This window comes from Hyposmocoma kahamanoa, unplaced genomic scaffold (genome assembly GCF_003589595.1).
Source record: "Hyposmocoma kahamanoa isolate Upper Pololo Valley unplaced genomic scaffold, ASM358959v1 62, whole genome shotgun sequence".
NCBI lineage: Eukaryota > Metazoa > Arthropoda > Insecta > Lepidoptera > Cosmopterigidae > Hyposmocoma > Hyposmocoma kahamanoa.
The window spans coordinates 11,838,373-11,861,935 of NW_020653850.1; the positions used below are offsets into that span (position 1 = coordinate 11,838,373).

The window sequence follows — 23,563 nt, forward strand, 5'->3', positions numbered from 1 at the left end:
GAAAATCAATAGTAATAATTGACAAAAATGCCTGAGCTGGGTCCTATGATGCGTGCGCTCGAACTGCAGCGGCTGATCGAAGACAAAGTGTCTGAGTGGCGCGAAAGGTCAGCCCAGGTCGCCGGAGGGACCGTGGCCGACTCTTATCAGCAACCACTTAGTTTCAAGCGTCACACAAACAGGCGCAAGAACAGTGCTGAAATCAACAGAATTATCGCAAAGTACTCAAAGCCGAACAAGAGGGCGGACGAGCGATACGTCCTCCCGCAACCCACTCCAGAAATAACTCCGCCGCGGCCCGCTAGGAACAAAAAGTCCAATTTGAAGTTGTCCAAAAGCGAAGACAATCTTGCCAGCGTCAGTGTCGATTTGAATACTCACCCTGACCCGACGGAAATCCGACCTCCGCCTCGTGGTCGGTTCAATATGGCTAAGTACAGCACCAAAAGTTACGAAGACATCACAACGTTTGTTGACATCCATCACACCAACCGGAGCAAAAATTTCGAAGAGAACAGCATTCTGAACGCGAAGCCAGCCAACAAAGATTCTAGACCCAACATCTATAGCACCGGCGAAAATGTGTCGAAAATTACGGATTTCAGTGATAGTGGTGTAAAAGCGCGTCAAAAGTCGAATTTTACAACATCGACACCTTTGTCTAAAAGAAAAACGTATGCTGCAGGTGATTCTGTATCATTGGATTTTGAAAAGTGTTCTAATTATGAAGCTAGTGATCCTCGAAAAGGCTCTTCGGAGCCCGATTTACTTAGCGCAGATAGTGTGGACTCTGTAGTCACGTCAAAGACGACAGACTCTAATAAGCGATGGAAACTTTTGAAAAAACCTTTTCAAAAAGGAACATTTGGCTGGTTGCTGCGGTGGCGGAGGCGTGGAAAAAAGGCCAATCCTCAAAAGACTACTAGGTGAGATTTACTTAATTAAAATAAAATTTACATAGAAAATATATTATTTTAATATACCTATACAAATTGCAGATCTGAATACTAGTTATACCTAAATACGATTTGTAGATACCTGCTTATGTTTTGGGACGAAATAATTTCGGTAGGTACTTTCCGCTGTTAAGATGTTTACAATTTTGTTGTAGTACCTATGAGTCCTCGAAAGATAAACTTTGACTAGAATGTATTTCTTGATAATGGCCTATGCACATGTGCATTGTGCAGATTGCGCAAACACATGTCCGGCTGATGGTTATGATTAAGATGTTGGTACACGTGACTCAGATAATGTCGTAACGCACATCACAAGTCAACATTATTGAAAGCAATTTAATTGATTATTTGCCCATAGGAAACTTTCAGTATGTTTTTACGTATTGATTAGAATTGAATAAGTATTTATTGAATAAATACAAACTCATGTTTCATACATACTTACTGATTTGCTTCTTTAATTCAAATCCATACTAAACAACATCAATTATACCGTCCTTTGCTATTCTGAAATTAATGTTAGCGAAACATAATATAAAATCAAAAGCTAGTAAGGTTAGGTGTGTGTTGTAATTTAGTTTTTTATTTCACTCTCTAAAATCTACATAATATACTCCCTGCACAGTCGAGTTACTGCATGTACGTATTTAGTAATAAATATTTATTATTGTTCGCCAATCTGACATCCTTAGAAAAAGTTTATACCTACATATAATGAAACCGTTATCATTTATTTGCAATGTGTTTAATAAAATTGCTGTACGTACTCATCAATTCAACATCAATTGCAAAAATATCCGTTTTATAACGATACGGCATTGTTTGCAATAAATAAATATTCACGGTATAAGTGATTTGTGGCTGTGACGACGAAAGGAAATTCTATCATCCACTTATGAAACACAGCAATTTCATTTTCTAAAAAGTACGAGTGTAATGAAATTGACCTGTGCATGTAGCGGAACAGCGTGAGAGCATTGTTTTCTATCGCATTACAATTGAATGAGTCACTCGTAACATCGCTATCTGTACAGATTTGGCAATTTATTTATTATGCCGTCTCTACAACCGAAGTTACGTTATCAGGAAATATTATGTATAACATATCGAACTAATAATAATAAATAATAATATTTGTTTATTTGCTTCCGCGATAAATTTGTGAGAGGCAGGTGTCTAGGTTGACGAATATATATTTTTATTAGAAAAAGCTGCATAATAATAAAATTAATTTTCTATTTCAAAATTTTTACCTACTGCATCGAAAAGTTGGTCGTAAAATAAAGTTTCGTGTAATGTGTTCCAATGTTTAAAGAGACTATGCCTAAAGAGGCGACACTACTTCAGCTCGAATCCAAAATTTTCCCGTACTGTTCATTTTGCTTAGGTCGAGCGACAGGGACACTGGCTTTATTTCAGAGTTTATTTTTTTACTAACGAAATTACAGCCATTTGAAAAATGTGTATCGTAAATCGTGTTCTGTTTATTTCAGTTGATATGAAAAAGAATCATTGGTACTTATATGTAAAGTACCTATTAAATACCTCGGTTTTCTAGTAAAATTTCGAGGTAAGTTTGTGTTTTTTTTCTACCTTGAAAATTTTTAGGAATTGTGTTTTCACATCGCGTCAGTGTATATCCTCAATTTTACTTACTTTACTATTTTTTCCAAGGTGATTAATTCAACACTTTTACTGTCATGCGGAATTAACGTACTGTTCACTCTAACAATTAGATACTCTCCTTGTATGTAGTGTACGCGATCCGGTTCGCGCTTGGCCGAAACTTCGATACGCTAGCGCCCCTAACGGTTTATGTAAGAACTTCGACGTTGTTTGAAGGTTTAATTCCAAGGCCCTGATTGTTTGATAAGCGGGTAGATGGCGCTAAACGTTTTCAACTGGAATATTCGTCGTGGTTTTCTCGGGAAATAACATTACGTTATCGACATAGGCGTGATTTTAGTGATTTTCATTTAACACGCTTTCGTACAGGTACATTCAAGTAACACGTACATTGCAATTAACGTGGCAGGAAAGTACACAAAGCATCGTACCGTACATTACGCATAGGGATGGCGAACGGCATTACTATTGTATGTAATATTATAAAGACAAATAATTATGTCAGCTCGTGTAAGTAGATAAAAGAGCTAAAGACAATAATTCTTTAGCCCTCCTATATTTCAATATTTATTAGATATAAATTTTGAAATATAGATGGACTTTATAATTTTTGTCCCTTGCAATTTTAGGAAGGTTTTATTTGTTAACGATTCTTTTGCAACATTAGCCTTTTGTTTTACCGGTCGTTAGTGTTCATAGAGTCAAATTAAAACAACAAACAAACCGCCTGCTGCGTCGCTTTCGGCTGACTAACACTGTGACCCTGAGACTGGTCATCTAGTTTGGTACTCGCTGTTGTGTAACATTATCATGATTGTATGCTAGGGTAGCCACGATTACTTCATTCGTGCTGTTTGTTCAAATTGTACTTCAGTGTTAGCTTGATTACTTGCTAATTGATTTATTGATTCAAAATGTTTGACCGTTTTCGGATCTTAATAAAATATTAACTGATAGTAATGTCAGTATTACCATAGATGTACTATTAAGGTAAATCTTTACAATTTCCATTTGTCAATGGAATATAATATATACACAAGTCATGTTTATAAGTACATATTACGTTGTAAACCTTGAAGTGTTTTGTTGATTTAATGTCATGTTATTATTATTAACAAGTACATCTAGTACACAATGCCTCCTTTGTTCTGTCCTTAATGTTCCCGTAAGTGACAATATAGTTTAAGACGAAACGTGTAACATATCACCATAAAGTCTTTCGCGTCTAACTTTTAGTACATTTCGAACTTTTAGGTTTTAGATATTATGTACTACACATATCTACACAGCCATTGGTGTTCTTTACGGCTAAAACGTTAATTTGTTTGAAAAAAACAAATACGTGCTTTTATATTCTAATAATATAACTGATATTATAAAAAAACTGACCTCTGAAGTTTACGGAATTATGTCTATTTGCCAAATTTTATTGGCAACCCCATCTCCAATCTCATCCTCTAATTTGCCTTGGATGTGGAATATTTTCTTCAAATTTGAATGGGACCATTTTCTAACAAATCAAAACAAAAGAATTATCGAAATCGGTACACAAACGTCGGAGTAATCGTGTAAAATATACACAAAACAATCTCGTCCTTTAAAACTCGGTTAAAAATAAGTTCTTTTTACTTATTTTACCATTGTTACAATTATTAATTAATTTCAGTTAATCTCATCTACCTAACCCACGAAAAGATTCTGAAAATATCTCACAATAAACTTATTATTGCTATAGAAGTATCAAGCATCCATTATTGTATAATGTTCTTTGTGGAACCGATATAAAAGGAAATGGACAACGTGAAGAGTTGGTTTCGGTCAGATGCCTCTAACACGGAGTTCTATAAGCCATTTTGTTATTCGCGTTATATGTAGATATAAATGCTTTTTTTCTATGGCATCTTTTAATAAATAGATAGATATTTCAATACATTAATTATCCTATTGAACAACCTGTTCTTTGTTCATTGGTAAGGCTCATTTGTACGACTCATTTGTACGCATCAAGTTATAGAGTTACTTGTAATTCGATAAGTGTCTAAAGAAGCTAGTTTGAACATTGACGAAGAGTTATATACTTGTATCTTACAGTTATCCATTTCAGTTTCTAAGTTAAGTAAGATACTAGGTGGGGTGGTTAGTGTATTTTGGTAGGGTATATAATTATGCATACAGAATAAATGTAATCCTTATGACACTACAAATAATTTAAAAGAAAATTTTCAACTTACACTATGTGAACTACTTTGTTATTCCATGTGTCTTATTATACTAAATATATATAGTATATAAGTAAAAGAAAATTCCTGAATAGATATTGTAAATGAGCAAATAAACAAATAATAAGTAACAACCTAACCCCATTAAATAAGTCGTGGTATACTTATTACACTCTTTGAACTGACTTCAAGAAAAGGAGGAGGTTCTCAATTCGACTGTTTTTTTTAATGTATGTTACGCGATAACTCGGGCATTTGTGAACCGGTCTTGATGATTCTTTGTTCGTTGGAAAGTGCGTACCTCAATAGTAGTTCCATTTAAAATTGAAGAAAATATTCCACCTCTAAGGGTGGCAAACTAGGGGATGAATCCGGTTGCGCGCACTTTCCGGTAACCGATTTCAATAAAACTTGGTAAATAGATGTAATTCCACGAAGTTTTGAGGTCGGTTTTTTAGTACTCTGTACTGAGATTATTTTTCAAAAGAATAAGTGCGCATTTGACTTTCATCTCACCTGATGGAAAGTGATGAAGAAGTCGTCGATGGAGCATGCGCACTTAAATAGTGCCTGTTCATTCTCGCCTTGAAATGACCCAACTTATAGCGTGTAATATAAAAATATAATTTAAACCCTATGTCATGGCTTAAAATTATATATATCCCAGTAACAGTTATTGGAAACTTGTTACAAAGCTATTGGCACACTAGTTTATGAATGCTACTCGATTCAACTTATGCAAATGTTGCTACCTACTTGGCGAGTGGAGTCATATGTTACATTATTAACGCTTTGCTATTATTTCTTATAGTTTTTCTACATATAGGTACCAAATACGTCACAAACCACATAAATACTTCTTCCGTGAGATACGTCAACAAATCTCTACATAAAATTGGCGTAATTCGGTTTATTGGGATTTTGTACAGGCGTTTTCAAAAGATTAAAACAAACAAGTTTAAAATTTATTTACTAAGTATACGTGAGGCGCACTATAAGTTTCCGGAATGAATGAGAAAAAAATACTATAAATGGCCAGAAATGAATTTATTGTTTCTCAAAATATTCTTCGTTAGCGTTAATGCACTTTTTCATACGAATGAACCAATTTTGAAAACAATTATGCCACTCCTCCGTGACAATCTCTGAAACATATTTTTCATACTCTTCGACAGCCTCTTCAGGTGATGAAAATCGTTGACCGCGTAACTGGTTCTTAATTTTTGGAAATAAATAAAAGTCCCAAGGTGCCAGGTTGGGACTGTACGAGGGATGACTCATAAGGTCAACGTTGTCCACGTTCAAAACTTCATTTGTCCGTCTGGCCGTATGAGAACTGGCATTATCGTGGTGCAAGATGATATGGCGTTTAGGGTTATTTTTACGGAGTTTGTCAATAATTTCCGGCAAACAAATGGTCCTGTACAAATCACTATTCACGGTACAACGATTCTCCAAAGCAACGGTAGCCACGTGTCCAGTTTTATTAAAAAAAGAAACAATCATTTGCTTAGAGGCACTTTGCACGCGCGCCACTTTGGTTTGTTTCGACTCATCTCGAAAGACCCCTACGCTCGATTTTTGCTTTGTTTTGGGATTGTAACTATAAATTTATGTGGGACATAGTAACAGGTACAGGTAACCTGTTACTATGTCCTTTACTATGTTAACTTTACGCAGTCTAGATCTCAGTTGCAAGAAGTTGATTACGACTTCACGCATTAACTGCAAACATGCAGTCAATCTGTTAGCAGTTTCAGTTAACGACTGTGATTTAAATAAGACCTTTATCGCTACTACATACTGAGGTATGTAATTTGTACATAGTAGAACCAGAATTTTTGATCTTAATCAGAATTCGAACTTGAAGGTTCTTAACATTTATACACTAATGAGTACATAAGAATGAATCCTTCGGAAATGTAGTGCTGTCATTATCTAAACAAAGGTCTTAGATGATATTCTTTGAAGAATGATTATATATTTATGCAATTTATGATTCACTGCCCAACTGAATTTGCTTTATTTTGTACGAAATCAGATTATAACAATTGCATTTTAAGTATACTTTTAGCAAAGCAAAATTTTGAGTTAGATCAGAACATGTATTATTTAGTCCTACGTCATGATACAACTGACAATAAAGGGAAATTTTACAGTCATACTTGTGGCCAAAAACGTAATTAAATGGTCACAAGAATGATTCATGTAAGAAATAATTGTATACTAATTAGTACACTACGGTTTATAAACGTATTTGTGTCCAGAATTATTGTAACAGTACCGTAGAGTTCGCAGATCAGTCTCTACATCTTCGTCTTGCGGTCATGGTTGAACTCAAAGATTACATTCTACAGATTTCAATTTCAAACTTTACTTATTGTTTTTGATGCATTTAGGTATTGCACAGATGAGAAAACCAAGGCATTCAATATACGTGTGACCAGCAAGAACCATAATTGATAGTTATGATAGGCACAGACCAAATGAAAGGTTACCCAAGGTGATATAAAAGGATTTGAATTGATGTAGGTTTCTCCCTAGTTGCCAAAGTCACAGTCTTCCTCCTTTCTCTCAGTCCATCTTAAGATCTTAATGCAGCTTTAGATGGTGGAGTTAAGATGGCAACATATTATTCTAAATCAATATAGTTCTTGAATAAAAGATAAGAAGCAGCTACGTCCGCTCATGGTCTTGAAGAATCTTGTCTTTAAACTTGGCTTATAGGACTTGATGACGGAGATTCCATGATCAGTTTGCTAATATTGATTCAATGATTCATAATTGAAGAGCGCGTTAAAACTGTAATTCACAGTGCTAAGGTTTTCCCGTCACTGGGTTCTTCTAGGACAATGGTTCTCACGCGTGTTAATTTAAGTGAAGAGGTAACGAACAGTACTTACCTTTTATTGTTTTGGGTTCTGTAAGATATTTTCGCACAAAAATGTACTTTACGTTTGGAAACTGAGAAAGAAAATTAAGTAATCCACAACAAAATATCGACGTATATTTAATCAACTAAATTCTGGTGCCTACTGAATATCTTAAATATTTTGTAGATAGTAACAATCGCGAAAACCTAAGAACTCATTAAGTTGAAGTTGAAGAAACTATTTTTTTGAATCTCAATAGTATTTTATAATAATATATTATTATATAATCATATTATTATAATAACAATTATATTTGTTTTTTCCAACAAATGGACCTTTCGGGCCCTTTATATCCCATGGGCCAACAAATATACGCGATTTAGACCCGAAAAAATAGTTTCATTTCCTAGATTTTAGTGAATTCCCCACTAATAAATTTGCAATATAAAACATTCGCACGTACCGTGCGAAAACGATTTTCAGCAAGTTCATAGGATTGTATAGAGTGGTAAAAGGTTTCCGTAGTAAAACCTTGGATCTCTAAAAAACTGGAGTAGGTAAATCTAACGTAAACAAAAGCAGTGAGCAGCACGACACCTCAGTCAGTGACGTTTCGCGCTCTGCGGTAACTGAAAATCATGAAACATTTTACATGAATATTATTTATTAAAGGCTTACACGAAAACACTTTTCGCAGACAAAATATTGGTAGAGCTTCAATTAAAACTTATATTATTGAAACAAAATTGTGACAGAACAGAAAGCAGAAAAATTTATTAAAATATTGACAACGTTAGTTTTAATTTGAACGTGATATTTGTGTGAAGTGAGGATGGATAAGAAACCCCATGATGATCCTTGGAAGTTCCTGTATAAGAAATTACAGGAGAAAGAGATTATCACTTCTAAAAAGTAAGTATATCTAACGATGATGAACCGGTGTTGTAAAACTTTACTAATCTTGTCTACGTTATAGTTATAAAATGATAACGTGGTCTTATCTTATTTACATTTTCTTATGTGTCTGAAAAGATTTATAATTTCTCAAAGAAATTGTTGTACAGAATTTGTAATAAAGCCTGACACTCATTTTTCGAAGATTTGCCAACAAAAAAGTTTTTAATACCTTCTTGTAACAGAAAAAAATGAATCTAAAAGGAAAAAAGAAATAAAGGAAAGGAAAGGAAAATAAAAGGAACGGAGTAATAAAAAACTGAAAGGAAAATGCAGGGTTATTGAAATTTAAATAAATAAAATAGATAGCTAGTTATTTCTGTTGTAGAGAAGTTTTTGAAAGAAACGAAAAAATTCAGCAATATTTGAAGGCGTTATACTACTCGTATATGGACTATGTGTAGCTTTTATTTGTCCATTTTACATTGACAAGATATTGTCAGATAAAATTCACTTTTCTATTTTCAATTTTTTTCATTATAAATACAATAACAATCTAATATAATAAAAAATAACAAAAACCTTTCGTCATTTATATTTTTTACGACAACTAGCTACTGTGTTCTTATGCGTTTCTTTGTGGCCATGGAATAAATGCTGCCTAGTCTACGAACCTAGTCACAGTTCAAATCATGAAAATACTAGTCGTAAAAACTGGACATGTAATCCCACTCGAGCCTCCCCACGCTAACTTAAAGTTCCGTGCAAAGACCTTGACGTCGGATTTTGTTTGTCATTTTGTCTCGATACCAGTATCTTGAAGAACTAATCACAGCAAGGAGATAATGATAAAATATTTTCAAAACGGAAGTGATGAACACTTGCGTCGTCTTAACCTTAAACATTGTATATTACATTTTAATTTAATGAAATTTATAGTAATAACAATCGCAAAATTCAAACGCTTAGTTCGTACGTATTTGGTTAGTAACAGATGTCTTAACTATGTCAGACAACTACACCAATTAACTGGTCAACTCAAATTAGGCAATTCCCTATACCATGAGTACCAGAGCTACGAAATTCACTCCGGGGCACTACCCGGAACACCCAGACCAGAACCAATTTATAAATTCAATTCAATAATTTATTCATTGACAATATACATAATTGTGTTTGAATGTCATGGATTTAAATTTCAGGACACAAGTATATAAAATTTTTATGACTCAAAAAGAACAATTTAAACAAATAATTAAAAAATAAAAATATAAAGTAAAAAACGACAGTTTATAAGATGAGCAACAAATACCATGAGTACCAGAGCTACGAAATTCACATTAAAATTATTGTAGAATACTTAGAATAATAACGCATAGAATGATAGTTTCATATCAAACGAACTGTCACAAGTGAGGCAAAAACCAAATTCATGTAGGCGTAAGCAACTTGTAATTACGCTCGTCGGCACGCACACAAATATACAAATAATGATGCCATGGAATAACATTTCCCTCAAAAGTGGGGAAATTGTATCTTGCTTAACTCATCATTAAGTTAAAGGGTTTTCCTTAATGATGAGTTAAAATAAAGGCTAAGGTTCCTATATTGCATTTATTTGAAAACTCGTGTCCGCCATCTTGGATTTAGAAATGAGTGCCGTATTCGTAATGAGCATCCCCAAATACCACGAAAAGGATACCCATATAGCATTTTTTGAAAAATCGTGTCCGCCATCTTGTATTTACAAATAAGTGCTATATTCGTAATGAGCACCCCCATATACCCCATAAACGATACCCAGAATCAAAATCAAAATAATCTTTATTTCATAGGTAAGCATTATTACACTAGAAATCGTCACATTGGTTAAACTCTACCGCTCATTCGTAAGGCAGATTCCCCCGAGAAGTATGAGCAAGAAACTCTAAGGGTTGCTCTTTGTAAAGAACATTTGTACGCATTTAACTTGCAGTAATGGAGGTTAAATGCACACTTACATTGGAATAAAAAAAATCTGCAGCCATCGCGATATTGCCTATACTCAAAAAATTACGTAATATAATTATTTTGAAACAGAATAGCAAAATTGGGAGAAAGAAATCCGTTACCTTGCAACATTTTCGTGTCTTGTTGCAACGAAATTAATTTTTGGTTTTAGTGAATATTTATATATAAATACAAGTTGAAACGCGTTACTTCCTTGTGGAATGTGATGTTAGTGTCTATTTGATGTTTGCCTGTTCTATTTTTACACCCATTTACCGCACATTTCGTCATTTTTCTGTAACGAATTAGGTTTTTTAACCTGTAATGTTATTGTTAAGTGGTGATATAAATAAAAAAATAAATAAAATAAATAAATAAATTTTTAGCAAAAATTTTGGAGCTGTTCGCGGTGCAATTTGACCTTGAGCACTGACAGCCCGCTCCGCTCGTGTAGGCCCTTTGGGAAGCCTCTAACTTGCCTCACTTAGCGTGTGCGGGCTAGGTTTCTATGCGTTATTATTCTAAGGTAGAATATATATAATTATTTATTTCAGGTATAGACCAATATAATTTGATAGTGACATTTCACTTAGAATAGGTTAGTATACAACATAACGACACAACATAATATTTATTTAATATAAGTAATAACAGATTTGATTTGCCTAAACTTTTACTTATTTTGTATATACTTTTATTTTACTGATTACTTTAGAATTGGACAATCAAATCTGCTAGCAACCATTTTTAGGATGCAGTTGTGGCTACTTCTGATACGAGTCATACATAAGCGATACCATTTTTTTCCGTATTATCGCTTGGAAGCCGTTTAATTGCGCCTTTGCGAACATGCCCGCCTGATGCACTGTATCATCTTGGTAATCCCACCAGTATCCTGAAAGCGTTATTAAATTGAACGCGTAGAGCGTTGTAAGCTCGTTTTATATACTTACCCCCCCATTCACACGGCATTGTACTGTACGATTTTTTGCAATATAAATCTTTCCGAAGAAACAGTGGCGCATACATTCGATATTTCTATATCACACGGTGTTTGTCCTGCAAAAAAACGCACACAGGTCTACACTCAAAAGCACTCGCGGGCACTAAGAGGCACTCAAAACACTCAAGGGCACTCAACCGCACTCAAAGGCTCTCAAATGCACTCAAAGGCACTCAACGTCCCTCAAAGGCAATCGCGGGCACTAAAAGTGCCTTACAACTTTCTAAGGCACTCAAACGCACTAAAAGGCACTAAAGGCCCTAAACGTCACTAAAAGAAACTAACAGAAAATATTTTTAATAGAAAATGAATAAAATTTGACTAGTTGTTTTGTATATAATGCTAATAGTAAACTCAGTTTTTTATAAGTATGATTTCATTATACGGGAAGAAAAAATCGAGACAGTGGAAGTTGGTCAAAAATAAAATGATTTTCCATACAAACTAAATACATTTTATTTAACTTTTTTATGTATTTTTTAAATTTATTTAACTGCCTCCGTGGCCGAACAGTTACCATGCCGGACAGTCACGCAGAGTTCTTGGGTTCGATTCCCAGGCCGGGAGAAATATGTGTATGGCTTTCATTTATTTCTCTCGTGACTTTGGGTTTAATTTGTGGTTGTCTATGTGTGTGTCCATGGCACCCGCGATTCAGGCTTTCTCTAGTGCGGGGCTATGAGTGTGTTGCGTTTATTTATTTATTAAATTTAACCAACTTCTGCTGGCCCGATATTTTTCTTACAATTAGACCAATATGTATATTGTATTGTATTATTTGTGTATTGTAGTCTATTGTAAATGAGAAAATTTAAATGTTTGTTATTCAATCGCACTACCTTGCTTTGTCCTGGATAATATTTAAGGTAATAGTCAACTTTTATCCGTAGATAAGAACACTAGGAAATATTCACCAATAAATCGTATCCGCGAGTTCGGGAGTGTCAGGCCAATGTCTTGCAGGTTGGTGTCATTCTTTTGTAATTATTTATTAATTTGAGCTGCTTGGAATTAATCGACGTAACAACCCTAACGTTGATTGCCGTGCAAGACTCATAAACAAGATAATCGCGACGTCTTTGTATGCGTATATAACTATCTAGTTGTACTAGTAGGAAAATTACAGGCAGTACATCAAAATAGAAATTTTTGCTTCAAAAACTAAATATTACAATCTGCGCAGTAATTAAAACAGTTATGGATAGGCGTGTCGCTTGCCACCAGGTGCACGACTTGTGCCCCCGAGGTTTTTTAATGCGAATTAAAAAACCTCGGGGGACGGGGAACACCTACCTTCCCGATCAGTTTGTTGAACGTTTCAAATGTTGTGTTGTCTGTGCGTACACTTGTATTTATAATGACGCTATTTCGACAAAGTGATTTCGGTGAAGGCAGCAGTAGACACGGTGTGAATAACACGTCGACTATACCTCCTTTTCCAAGGCGAAGTTGTGAAGGCGGCAGTCGACCCTGTGCAAACGCGTCATTATGTAACACGTTGTTACCGTATAATACGAGTAAAAAAGACGTGCGTTTCGCGTCGATGTCCAAGCGGAAGCGAAAAGCGCAAACCCTTTTTCCCTCCTATAGTGGACGTACCTATATGGAGATTTTTCATGATGGCCTCAAGCCGTTCGAAGTTAATATGGTAAGTTAATACATACTTGCGTACTTATCTGAAGTTGATAGGCAGTCAGAGCTATTTTAATGTTGCAAAACGAACGACGTACCTACTTTTAATTAACCATTAATTAATCTTCAATACCGTGTGAATATGTATTACGTTCCCCTTATCACAAAGTAATTTAATGAGTCACTGTATTGTTTAAAGAAACTTAAAGTTTTCCATAGGTACTACGTAGGTACATGGATTTACCTAATTTCTCTAGAGTATTGTTATTTTCATACAAACCGAGCCAATTTTTATAGACTCCCGCTTGCAAAATGGAATGTCGATGTGTTGGCACTCTGTCCTCCCACATGTCATTTCCACGCATTGTGTTTGCTAAAGATAGAGATTCCATTTTTTATATCGCATCTTTGCTACCGCTAATGTTTTAGTTCAATAATAACTGTCTATACTTTGCTTAAATCCAGGGTCGGCGAACTAAAGCATATAAGTCCAAAATACAACATCATTCATTTAAATATTTTAAATTAATACATCTACCTGCTAAAGCACACAAGTCAATTCATTTGTTACTTCTTAAATTTGTAACTTTATTCCAAAGGCGTCTTTTTCGAATTTATTATCTCTTTACATCTTCCAACACTTTAAATAATACAAAAAATATATGATTACATATTAACAAATGAAGCACTTTTTTGACTTATGTGATTTAGTCCGTCGACCCTAGATATAGGCTTTAAGTAATGATTTTGAAATTAGCGCGCAAGTAAAATAATTATACCTAGTTCATGACACAAATATAAACAAAAAATTTACTAAATTTGTCCTGCGTTTAATTAGTAAGGTTAACTATAGTTTACAAATACTTTTAAATAATGTAGTCGCAGAATATGACGATTCAAATAAAGTGGAAATGATCGTTAAGTCATCGTTATAACAAACTGCTGTAATATAATAAAGTCTCATAAGTCTCATAAGTCGTATAAGGATTAATCAACTCTATTAGCAATTGTTGCAACGTGTTGTAGGTGTGCATTTTGGCCTCGGCTATGTCATTTTCTCTGGGTTGCGTTGAGACTGTGCACTCACCTCAACCTTGGGTTTAACCGTCTAAAATTATGCTAATGACTAGGTATATAAACTGTATCTTACGTACGTATGTGCACTATAATATCTATATGAGTGTATGCTTGCAACCATACGTAAATAAAATCACACACAGAATAAATGTTGTATATACGGTGGGCCACAGTTAAAGATCTTTCATTACTATTTGTGGTACTTTACTTCGTTTACAGTTTACACAGTGTTCAAATGGTAGTTTTTATAGCTTTGCTTATAGTCGAATTGTAGAACTGAGACACTGTTCGTTCCCATTTTGTGAATTGAGGATAATGGATGTAATTAGCACCAAATACGAAAATTGTTGACAACAACAACTAAGTCGGTACTAGTAAAAATTATATCAGTCATTTTGAATAAACTGTCTTCTGAATTACAACTCTGTTTATGATATCTGCTACCACAGCGATGTGAACTCATGATGCCGTTCGAGTGTTATTTGAGTGTTACTTGAAATATCATTGGTTACTTGTCTTACAAGGTACTTTAATTACTTCACGTGAAGGTAGTGACGTGTATTACGTATATACGTGACACAATAATTCACATCAGTCACCTTATAAAAAAGAAATATATTTTTGCAGAGTATTCTTTATTTACCTAGCAATTCAATGGCAATACAAAAGCGTGTGTATTATGCAGCGCATGTTAGTTGTAGCGCCAATGTCGAGACCGGCGGCGCGCCTCGTCACCGCCTGTAGTCGGCTGGATTACGTCAGTGTACTCGCGTCTCCGACTCTCAGTTGCCGAAAGCAAAACAATCGCAAACAGGCAGATACTGTTTAAACCAACGTTAGTCTTCCAAAACCTGCCTTTACACCTTGACCGTGTGACAATTGTTTTAAGCCCCTGTGTCAGCTGCAGTCGTGTCAATAACCCTTCGGAACGGACAAATCGTGCCAGCACCATATAAATCGCTATTTCCGTGTGTCAGATCTTAAGATTCAAGTTTAGAGCGGCTTGCGTCATTGGTTTCCGAACATGACTCGTTTTAGTGATTCACTACAAATATCTCTTCTCTGTTAATGGTCACTGGTCTCGCGTGCCGGTATAGCAAGGAACTTGCTTCAGGAGATCTAATTTTTTTAAACGGGTATTTGTGTTGAGTAGTAAAGAAAATTTATCAAAATGGATGAGGATGCAATGTGGAAAAGTTTTTACGATAAACTCCAACAGCAAAAATCTATAGAAGAACAGGAGCACGATAAAAAGTAAGAAACGTATTTTAATTTTCGAACCTTTTGTTATATAAGTATATTATTATTTTGAACAATTTTAACTAAAATTACGAGTTTGTATGAACCGTTGGTCTTTTTTTATAGATAGTATCTACCTGCACATTTGGTATATGCACTTATTCTACTATCTATCCTATACTGTCTTACACGTGTTAATGTAGGTTCGATACTAGTGATTTGAATGGATAATTAGTTGCATACCTACGTAATGCTATAATGTTTACTTGTACTAAACTTAAGCACATCGCAAATCAATGCTTGCAATGCAAAATACACATTGTGTTAAAAGTGTCTTATCAATTTAAGCGTTGGTTTATGACGTGCGCGTGTTTAAGTTTACTGCTATAGTCCATCTGTTTAGGTAATTAACTAAATGTAAACAATCTTGAGATGTCTATTTGATGAAATATACATTTATAAAATGATTTTCCCTTACCTTCACGTACAAAATACAAATACTTAGCTTCATATGAAATTGCATGCCTATTTTTATACCTATTGTTTTGTAAAGCATATGTTTCAATAAAAAGATGTATCAAGATTGTTTACATTTAGTTAAGTACCTAAACAAATGGACTATAGTGGACTCGAAAACTGCAACTAAAGTAACAGTGCCATGCCATACCTTTGGCCATGTCTAATAGCGCTGGTGTGTAGTGTAGGTACAGGTACCTACATAGTACGAAATGCTTCTTTGTTCTTATTTTTTTTTTGTTATTGGCGGCGGCGCCTTTTTTAGATTTCAACTGCCTCCGTGGCCGAACGGTTACCATGTCGGACTGCCACGCAGAGGTCCCAGGTTCGATTCCCGGGCCGGGAGAAATATTTGTATAGCCTACAATTATTTCTGTCGTGAGTTTGGGTGTAATTTGTGGTTGTCTGTGTGTGTGTCCATGGCACCCGCGACACAGGGTTTCCCTAGTGCGGGGCCATGTTGAGTGTGTGCGTTATTTATTATTTATTAGATTTCACCAGAGTAAATTATGTGGTTGTCTGTTTACCTCGGGCTATACCAACCCTGAACTTTATAGAGACAATCACCCCTCTGCCAAGGCCAATGTACGGATAACGGCATGTCTTTATTTATTTCTGAGGGTTAAATTAAACTCTATGTCGTGAATTTAACTAAGAAGGTTTAACATGTTATAGTCAAACGCTTTGCTGTGTACACGAATCTTATTTAATAATTGTTTCATGTTACAAAATTAGATAGCACAACCGAACACAACTTCTTCGTTATTATAATTTTACATTCGTATTCACGAAGTTTATTTCAAAAATAATATGACAATATGAAAAGATTAAATTTTCACATACTTCGTATGCATGAAACGGAACGTAATATTCTTAGTGTTGCATTGCTTCTACCGTTATCGACATCGAAATTGTAAAGAAAGTTATGTTGACAAGTAAATATGTAAAATATGTTGTTGATGGCATACTTATTTACACTAAAAAGATGGTTTTACTTAACGTTATGAGTACTGGCATTTTTGTTTTAAATGGTAGCCATAAACATTATTTCGATAATTTGTGTATATGTTCAGCTTAGCTGCAGGTGATTGAAGATTTGCAATAAAATTTTCAGTTATTATAGATAATTGTATGATGAGATAACAAGTGCGTTACAAATCGATATTGTACTATTGCTGCGCACTTTTATGTTACATCACTACAAATGTCAGTAACTGATTGTCAGTGTGAATACTTGTGGTGAATACTAGCGACAGTGTCAGCGAGCTTGATTTATTTTGATCAATGCAGATATGCTCGTGATGTCTAGTGTAACTATATCTTTGTCCTGTTAAATTATATGCAAAATTGTAGAAGACTCCTCTATCTTATTTGCTCGTCGTGACCTTGTCAACGTTAATAAGTTTGATAATAGTGTTTATTATATTCGCATTCACAGAAGGAAATATTTAGTTATGGAGTTAATACGCGTAAATACAAGTATGAATTTGAATAAATTTCTCATTCTTAATAGAAGATTGCATTTGCTAAAGAGCAAGGCTTACATAAATGGAGATTGGGTAAATGCACAGAGCAACAAGACGTTCTCAGTGTTAGATCCATCGACCGACAAACCCATCGGCACTGTGCCTGATATGGATGCCACAGATGCTAAAAGAGCGGTGGATGCTGCCGCCGAGGCCTTCAAAACTTGGAGAAACACAACTGCTAAGGAACGGTCATATGTACTCCGAAGATGGTTCGGCATATGCAAAGAAAACAGAGATAACGTAGCGGCTATTTTAACAGCGGAAGCTGGTAAACCACTCTCAGAATCTTTAGGGGAATTCGATTACGGGAACGCGTTTTTAGAATTCTTTGCTGACACTGCACGCCATATCAATGGTGAAATCGTATCAAGCCCATGGCCAAATAAACAGATATTAATAACTCGACAACCCCTTGGTGTAGTGTCTGTTATAACCCCTTGGAATTTCCCCTATGCTATGATTACCAGGAAAGTGGGTGCACTGATGGCTGCAGGGTGTACGTGTGTTATAAAACCATCTGAAGACACTCCTCTGACAGCTTTAGTTGCAGCTCAGTTAGCTGAACAGGCTGGAGTGCCGAAAGGAGTTATCAATGTTATCACATCGAGTAGAGAAAATGCTGCAGCTGTTGGGAAAGTTATGTGTCAAGATCCCAATGTAGGCTGCGTATCATTCACGGGCTCAACGTTTGTTGGAAAGATTCTGTATGGTCTCGCTGCTAGTGGTGTGAAAAGAGTCGCTCTAGAACTTGGTGGTAATGCCCCATTTATTGTGTTTCCTAGCGCTGACCTGGAATATACAGTAGACCAAGCCTTGTTGGCAAAATTTAGAAATGCAGGGCAAGCTTGTGTTGGTGCTAATCGATTTCTTATTCATAAAGATGTTTTTGATGAGTTCGTTACCATATTCAAGAATAAAATTTCGGCAAAAATAAAGTTAGGACCTGGTACTAATCCAGGTGCTAATTGTGGTCCTCTTATTAATGCTACACAAGCAAAAATGGTAGCATCATTAGTTGATGAGGCTGTTTCAAAAGGAGCAAAAGTGGAAATTGGCGGCAAGTACGCCAAGCAATTTGGTACCAATTTTTATGAGGCTACATTGTTAGTGGGTGTTAAACCTGATATGAAAATATACAGTCAAGAGATATTTGGTCCTGTAGCTGTTTGTTCAAAATTCAACACTGAAGATGAAGCATTGCAAATTGCGAATAACACAAGAAGCGGTTTGGCATCTTATGTCTTCACAAAAGACCTTGGTCAAGCATTCAGGATGTCTAGAGAACTGGAGTTTGGGATGGTTGCAATTAATGATGGCATTTTGTCTGCTCCTGAACCTCCATTCGGGGGTATTAAGGAATCGGGCATTGGCAGGGAAGGGAGCAGACATGGGGTTGAAGAATATACAGATATAAAATATACTCTATTTTCTGGTTTGGCAAAAGGAATGTAAGCTGTTGGATATTCATTCTATACAACAGCTGTTGTTGTTAACTCGTAAATATTATAATTTTGTCTATTGTTGAAGAGTTGTAACATATGCTGCATTTTAATATGTATTATTAGTCATGTTTCCAAAATTTTGCATTTATTTAAATAATTTTGCGTTGCATAGTACTGTGTTGTTTAAAGTGTGTCTGACATTAAAAGTTAAATACTAAGAAAATCATTCCAGTCTTCCAATGCAATGTGATTTAGTGGTAAACTATGTATTGTGACTGAAAGAGACATTTAGTATAATTATTGCAGCTCTATCTTATAAGTAGAAATTGATATTTTAAACTTAATGTTTGTATGTTTTATATATATTTCGTTATTAGGTGTTTTTTTTCTATGATAATTTTGTTCATACATAACATATACAAATAAATGTGCCATTAGATGTACCATGTTGGAGATTCAACTGATTATCATTCACTTGTAAAAGAATACTCAAAGAATAAAGATAATATTGTATTATGTAGTCTTTTATTTAAAAAAATCAACAACTATTACCTTTTGGCCAACACAATTGTACATTGTGCAATACCTAAATGAGAGTAAGTTCTGTTGATTCTATTATCTTGCCGTTTGTGGTACGTTTTCGCACAGTAATTAATGAACTTGTCTTTTTTTGCAGAATACAAGAAGTAGACGACAGTTTCTTCGAGAAATTTGGGTCCATACTAAAGGCCGTGTCACAGAGGGCTGCTATTGCGGAAGCCACGCCTTTAGCTCCACTAAAGGAGGTAGAAGAACAAGATGGAGAACAGAAGATTGAAGGAGACCTTCAGACTGTGTGTCGCTCTACTCTAGATACTGATAGCGGGACTGAAACTCTACTGGACACAGATTCGGAACCGGAAGATACTGAGAAGGTTGATTTTCTCAAAGAAGCCGTTGGATGGAATGTGAGTACCTAATTATAATTTGTCTGTTTTTAAATATGATATTCTGTCTAGGCAGACTTCATGCTCTGTATCAGAAAAATCTCAGATAGTTAATATCTAAGCATGTTTCATTCAGTGGGTATACTGAATGTGTTGCATAACAACGACCATAAATCATCAATTGTGAACTTCCTCCAGTGCGTTCCTTCAATTGAGAACTCAGCTGTCTCCTTGTTCGTAAACTACGCGTCATTATTTAATTTTTAATAGGCTAAAAAATGGTTTGTTTACCGGATTATCTTTTTCAAATTTGATTCTATGATACTATTTAGTTTCTATTTTTTACTCATAAAAGTTAATAATTGCTCAACAATACGAGAAAATAAAAATCTGAAAAGGTGTTACCAATAAACGTTTTATCGTCTCATAAAAGCAGCTTTCGTCACGTATTTAAAGGGCGTAGGATTATGCAGCACCTTATTTTTAGATGGAAATAACTGAACATCTCGGTCAGTTTTGTTTTCATCGTTCAGTTTCAATTTGAACTAGACATTGAGTTACGCTAGTCGTGTGGAAGTGGGTCGAAAGCGTAATATTCTGGATCGTAGAGACGTTAGGGCGACGCTAACCTCGAATATTACTTTCATTTGCTTTGGGCAGTTTTCCAACTGAGAATTCTACAATTGGATTTTGGTTCGTCATCAGAACTTTACCTGCGAGATCGATTTATGCATATAGATATATACTACATTTTGAAAATAAAGTATCTATTTATTCTCATTTTATATAACAATGCACGTAAGCTAAATAGTGGGTTCCCTTAATGGGCAGACGTATTTAAAGTCGTTAGGTATGTGAATATACATCGGTTCTATTATATTTGTATGTTTGACAAACATCCTACAATACTCGCAATTCTACCCGGCTTATTGTGGCAAGGAGCCAAAAGTTTCTTTTACATTTACCCCGTCATTTTGTCAACTTCCATAGGCAAGGTTGAATTGAATGACCCAAGATAACATACCTATATGTTTACGTTTCTTAATACAATGACATTCTCCTGTTAAAACCTAAATATTTCGTTATTGTATTTTGTTGGCAACTTTTCTTTTCGACTTGTGTGTTAATTTTTACAAATCTGCACACTTTTTTCGTTGTAATGGAATCAATACAGTACATGCTCATGTAAGATTGAATCATTGATATATCCAACTTTTTTATAGTGTAGGTATCTACTCGCTGGGAGTAATAATTTAATATTTACTGTCCATTTTTTAACTTATTAGTCAACGTCAAATAATCTTTATTTCATAGGTAAGCAAATTACTCTTGAAATCGTCATACTCATTAAACTGCTCATTCGTAAAGTAGCTTTCCCTGAGAAGAATGAGCAAGAAACTCTAGGGGTTGCTCTTTGCAAAGTACATTTGAATACATTTATCATTACAATATTTAATAATAATAATAATGCACACACACAACATAGTCCCGCATTATGGAAACGCTGTGTCGCGGGTGCCATGGACACACACACATAGACAATCACAAATTACCCAAACTCACGAGAGAAACTAATGAAGGCCATACAAATATTTCTCTCGGCCCGAGAATCGAACCTGGGACCTCTGCGTGGCAGTCCGGCATGGTAACCGTTCGGCCACAGAGGCAGATTAATTTAAGCATCTTAGATCGAGAATACATGAAAGAGCTAAACGGGTCACTACCACGGATTTTTGTCATCCAAATACGCAGAAGTTGTATAATAATAACCTTCAGTATAAAGTTCTTTTTGATAAAATAAAATTTAAACCTCGTAAATGGCAAATTTTGAATATCAATCGGAATGTTATTATAGAAGCACCTTGCATTTATTTAAGGGGCAATCCATTTAGGAAGACGAGAGCTAGATCAGCTAGTGTCAAGAACAGCTAGTTTATTTTTATTCCCAGTATTCACTGTGTCACTATTTTTCATAAAAAAAATATTTTTCTTAACATAAATAACATTTTCTTAAATGTACTGTGACGTTTAGTCGTGAAATTGTGTCATTGAAGTCATATCCTACCTAGAACCAGTCGAAAGTGTACTATCATTGCCTAGAACGATGTAAAAATGTTGTAAACCGGGTATAAATAATTCCATTCATGACTATCACTTAAATACAGGCTGTCCTTCGGGAATAAGTAACTCAAGGATAAGCCCAGGACCAGGGTGTTGCCCAGTACATAACAACCCCGAAAAAAATGTTTAAAAAACCGGTTCTTTTTTGTGAAATGAGCATTCTTTTAGCATTTGTAATAAATTTATAATAATGTACCTATTAATTTTATTTAAATACCTAAATTTGTCAAGAAATGTGGAGTTTTGTTAGTCTCTCTTTCACTTATATTTACCATTGCTAGTTACTCTAACTCCAATTATATGAATGTGAAATCTAAAATTAACCAAAAGTCACTGAAAATCATTTCACTCAGAAAAGGCAAACTCCTGTTTAGAAAAACATCGTTTTTTTAATGCCATTTAAGAATCTTGATTACTTTCGCCAACATTTATAATGATTTGCCATGGTAGTTCAGATAATTTTTTTTACATTATGAGGTGTCAAAAATACCTTAAAATAATTTCTGTTAACAATTTCAAGATAAAAAAAAAAACTTATTTATTTTTTGCTTCTAAAAATTTAACAATTTGGGCTTTTGGCGTTGTTCATAGTTGAGCTAAAATTAAAATTAAAAAATTAGGATAGTAAAATTTTAAAATATGTAATCGTAGTACCTAAAAAGTTGTAAAGGACGTAATTTTTCAAAATTTTTAATAGAATTTCGCAAACATATTTTCAGAATTTCAAAACTGGGCAACACCTTTCGTGGCTCATCGTTGAGTTTTGGGACGCTCTGTGTATTGTTGACAGTATTATATTACCTAACATAATCTACTTACGATAATAATACAATTTTGACTCCCGTTGCGCTCCATTGATTTTATTTTTTAAACGATCCATTAATGATTATTCATAATTCCTATAGGTATAGGTATCGTTTTTTCTATAGTTCGCCAACTTTAATACCTATGGACATCTTATACATGATTTAACTAGCCTGGAGTGCTTGCATCAATGGTTTAGATTACGTTGCTGATTTAGTTTGGCCTGGGTATCTTCAAGATGCATTTACATGCCGGCGCATGCGCATCTCTTTTCGATCTAGATTTATCATAAGAGGTTTGCATGTTTATTATATCTCCGTTACATAAATAAACACTGTCTGTATATTTTATTCGTAAACTTTGGCAAATTTTGCGATCCAAATTCTAGGGTCGGCGGACTAAAGCACTTAGGGGAGCGTGGGGGAACGGGAGCCTACTAAGGAAAACTGACAATAAAAGTCATAATTTAGATAATTTAAATTTGTATTAGTTATGAACGTACGCTTCACATATCTGGGTACTAGATAATCACAGAAAAAATGTGAAATTAAAATAAAATATTTGGTTAAAAAAGAAAAAACTAAAACATGTCATTCGCTCTCATTACCCCACAGTTCGTGAAATGGGAGCCGGTAAGAATCCCGTATGTCAAATGGGAGCCATTATATATAATCAGTTTGAAAAAAAATTAAAGTAATAAAATATATATATAAG

The 23,563-nt window shown here is 34.8% G+C and overlaps 2 protein-coding genes across 6 annotated transcripts in view; both read left to right on the top strand.

Annotated features, from left to right (window-relative positions):
- The window catches only part of LOC113229381 (protein unc-13 homolog 4B), a 49,741-nt gene continuing 26,178 nt past the window's right edge, over positions 1-23,563 (top strand). For 3 of the 4 annotated variants that reach the window (XM_026462944.1, XM_026462941.1, XM_026462943.1), the window contains exons 1-2: positions 1-926; positions 19,675-19,945. In XM_026462944.1, the coding sequence (XP_026318729.1) occupies positions 28-926; positions 19,675-19,945 (1,170 nt within the window). In that variant the 5' untranslated portion in view covers positions 1-27. Of the gene's footprint in view, positions 927-14,977; positions 15,527-19,674; positions 19,946-23,563 lie in introns of those variants that run through there. The other variant, XM_026462945.1, reaches the window with a different exon arrangement.
- On the top strand, positions 17,331-19,123 carry LOC113229382 (succinate-semialdehyde dehydrogenase, mitochondrial). 2 transcript variants are annotated; one of them, XM_026462948.1, is made up of 2 exons: positions 17,331-18,486; positions 18,601-19,123. In XM_026462948.1, exons 1-2 carry the CDS (start codon positions 17,482-17,484, stop codon positions 19,006-19,008), a joined length of 1,413 nt encoding a protein of 470 aa, XP_026318733.1. In that variant the 5' UTR covers positions 17,331-17,481; the 3' UTR covers positions 19,009-19,123. The 2 variants fall into 2 exon arrangements, with proteins under 2 accessions (XP_026318733.1, XP_026318732.1); XM_026462947.1 differs by having other exon boundaries at positions 17,331-19,123.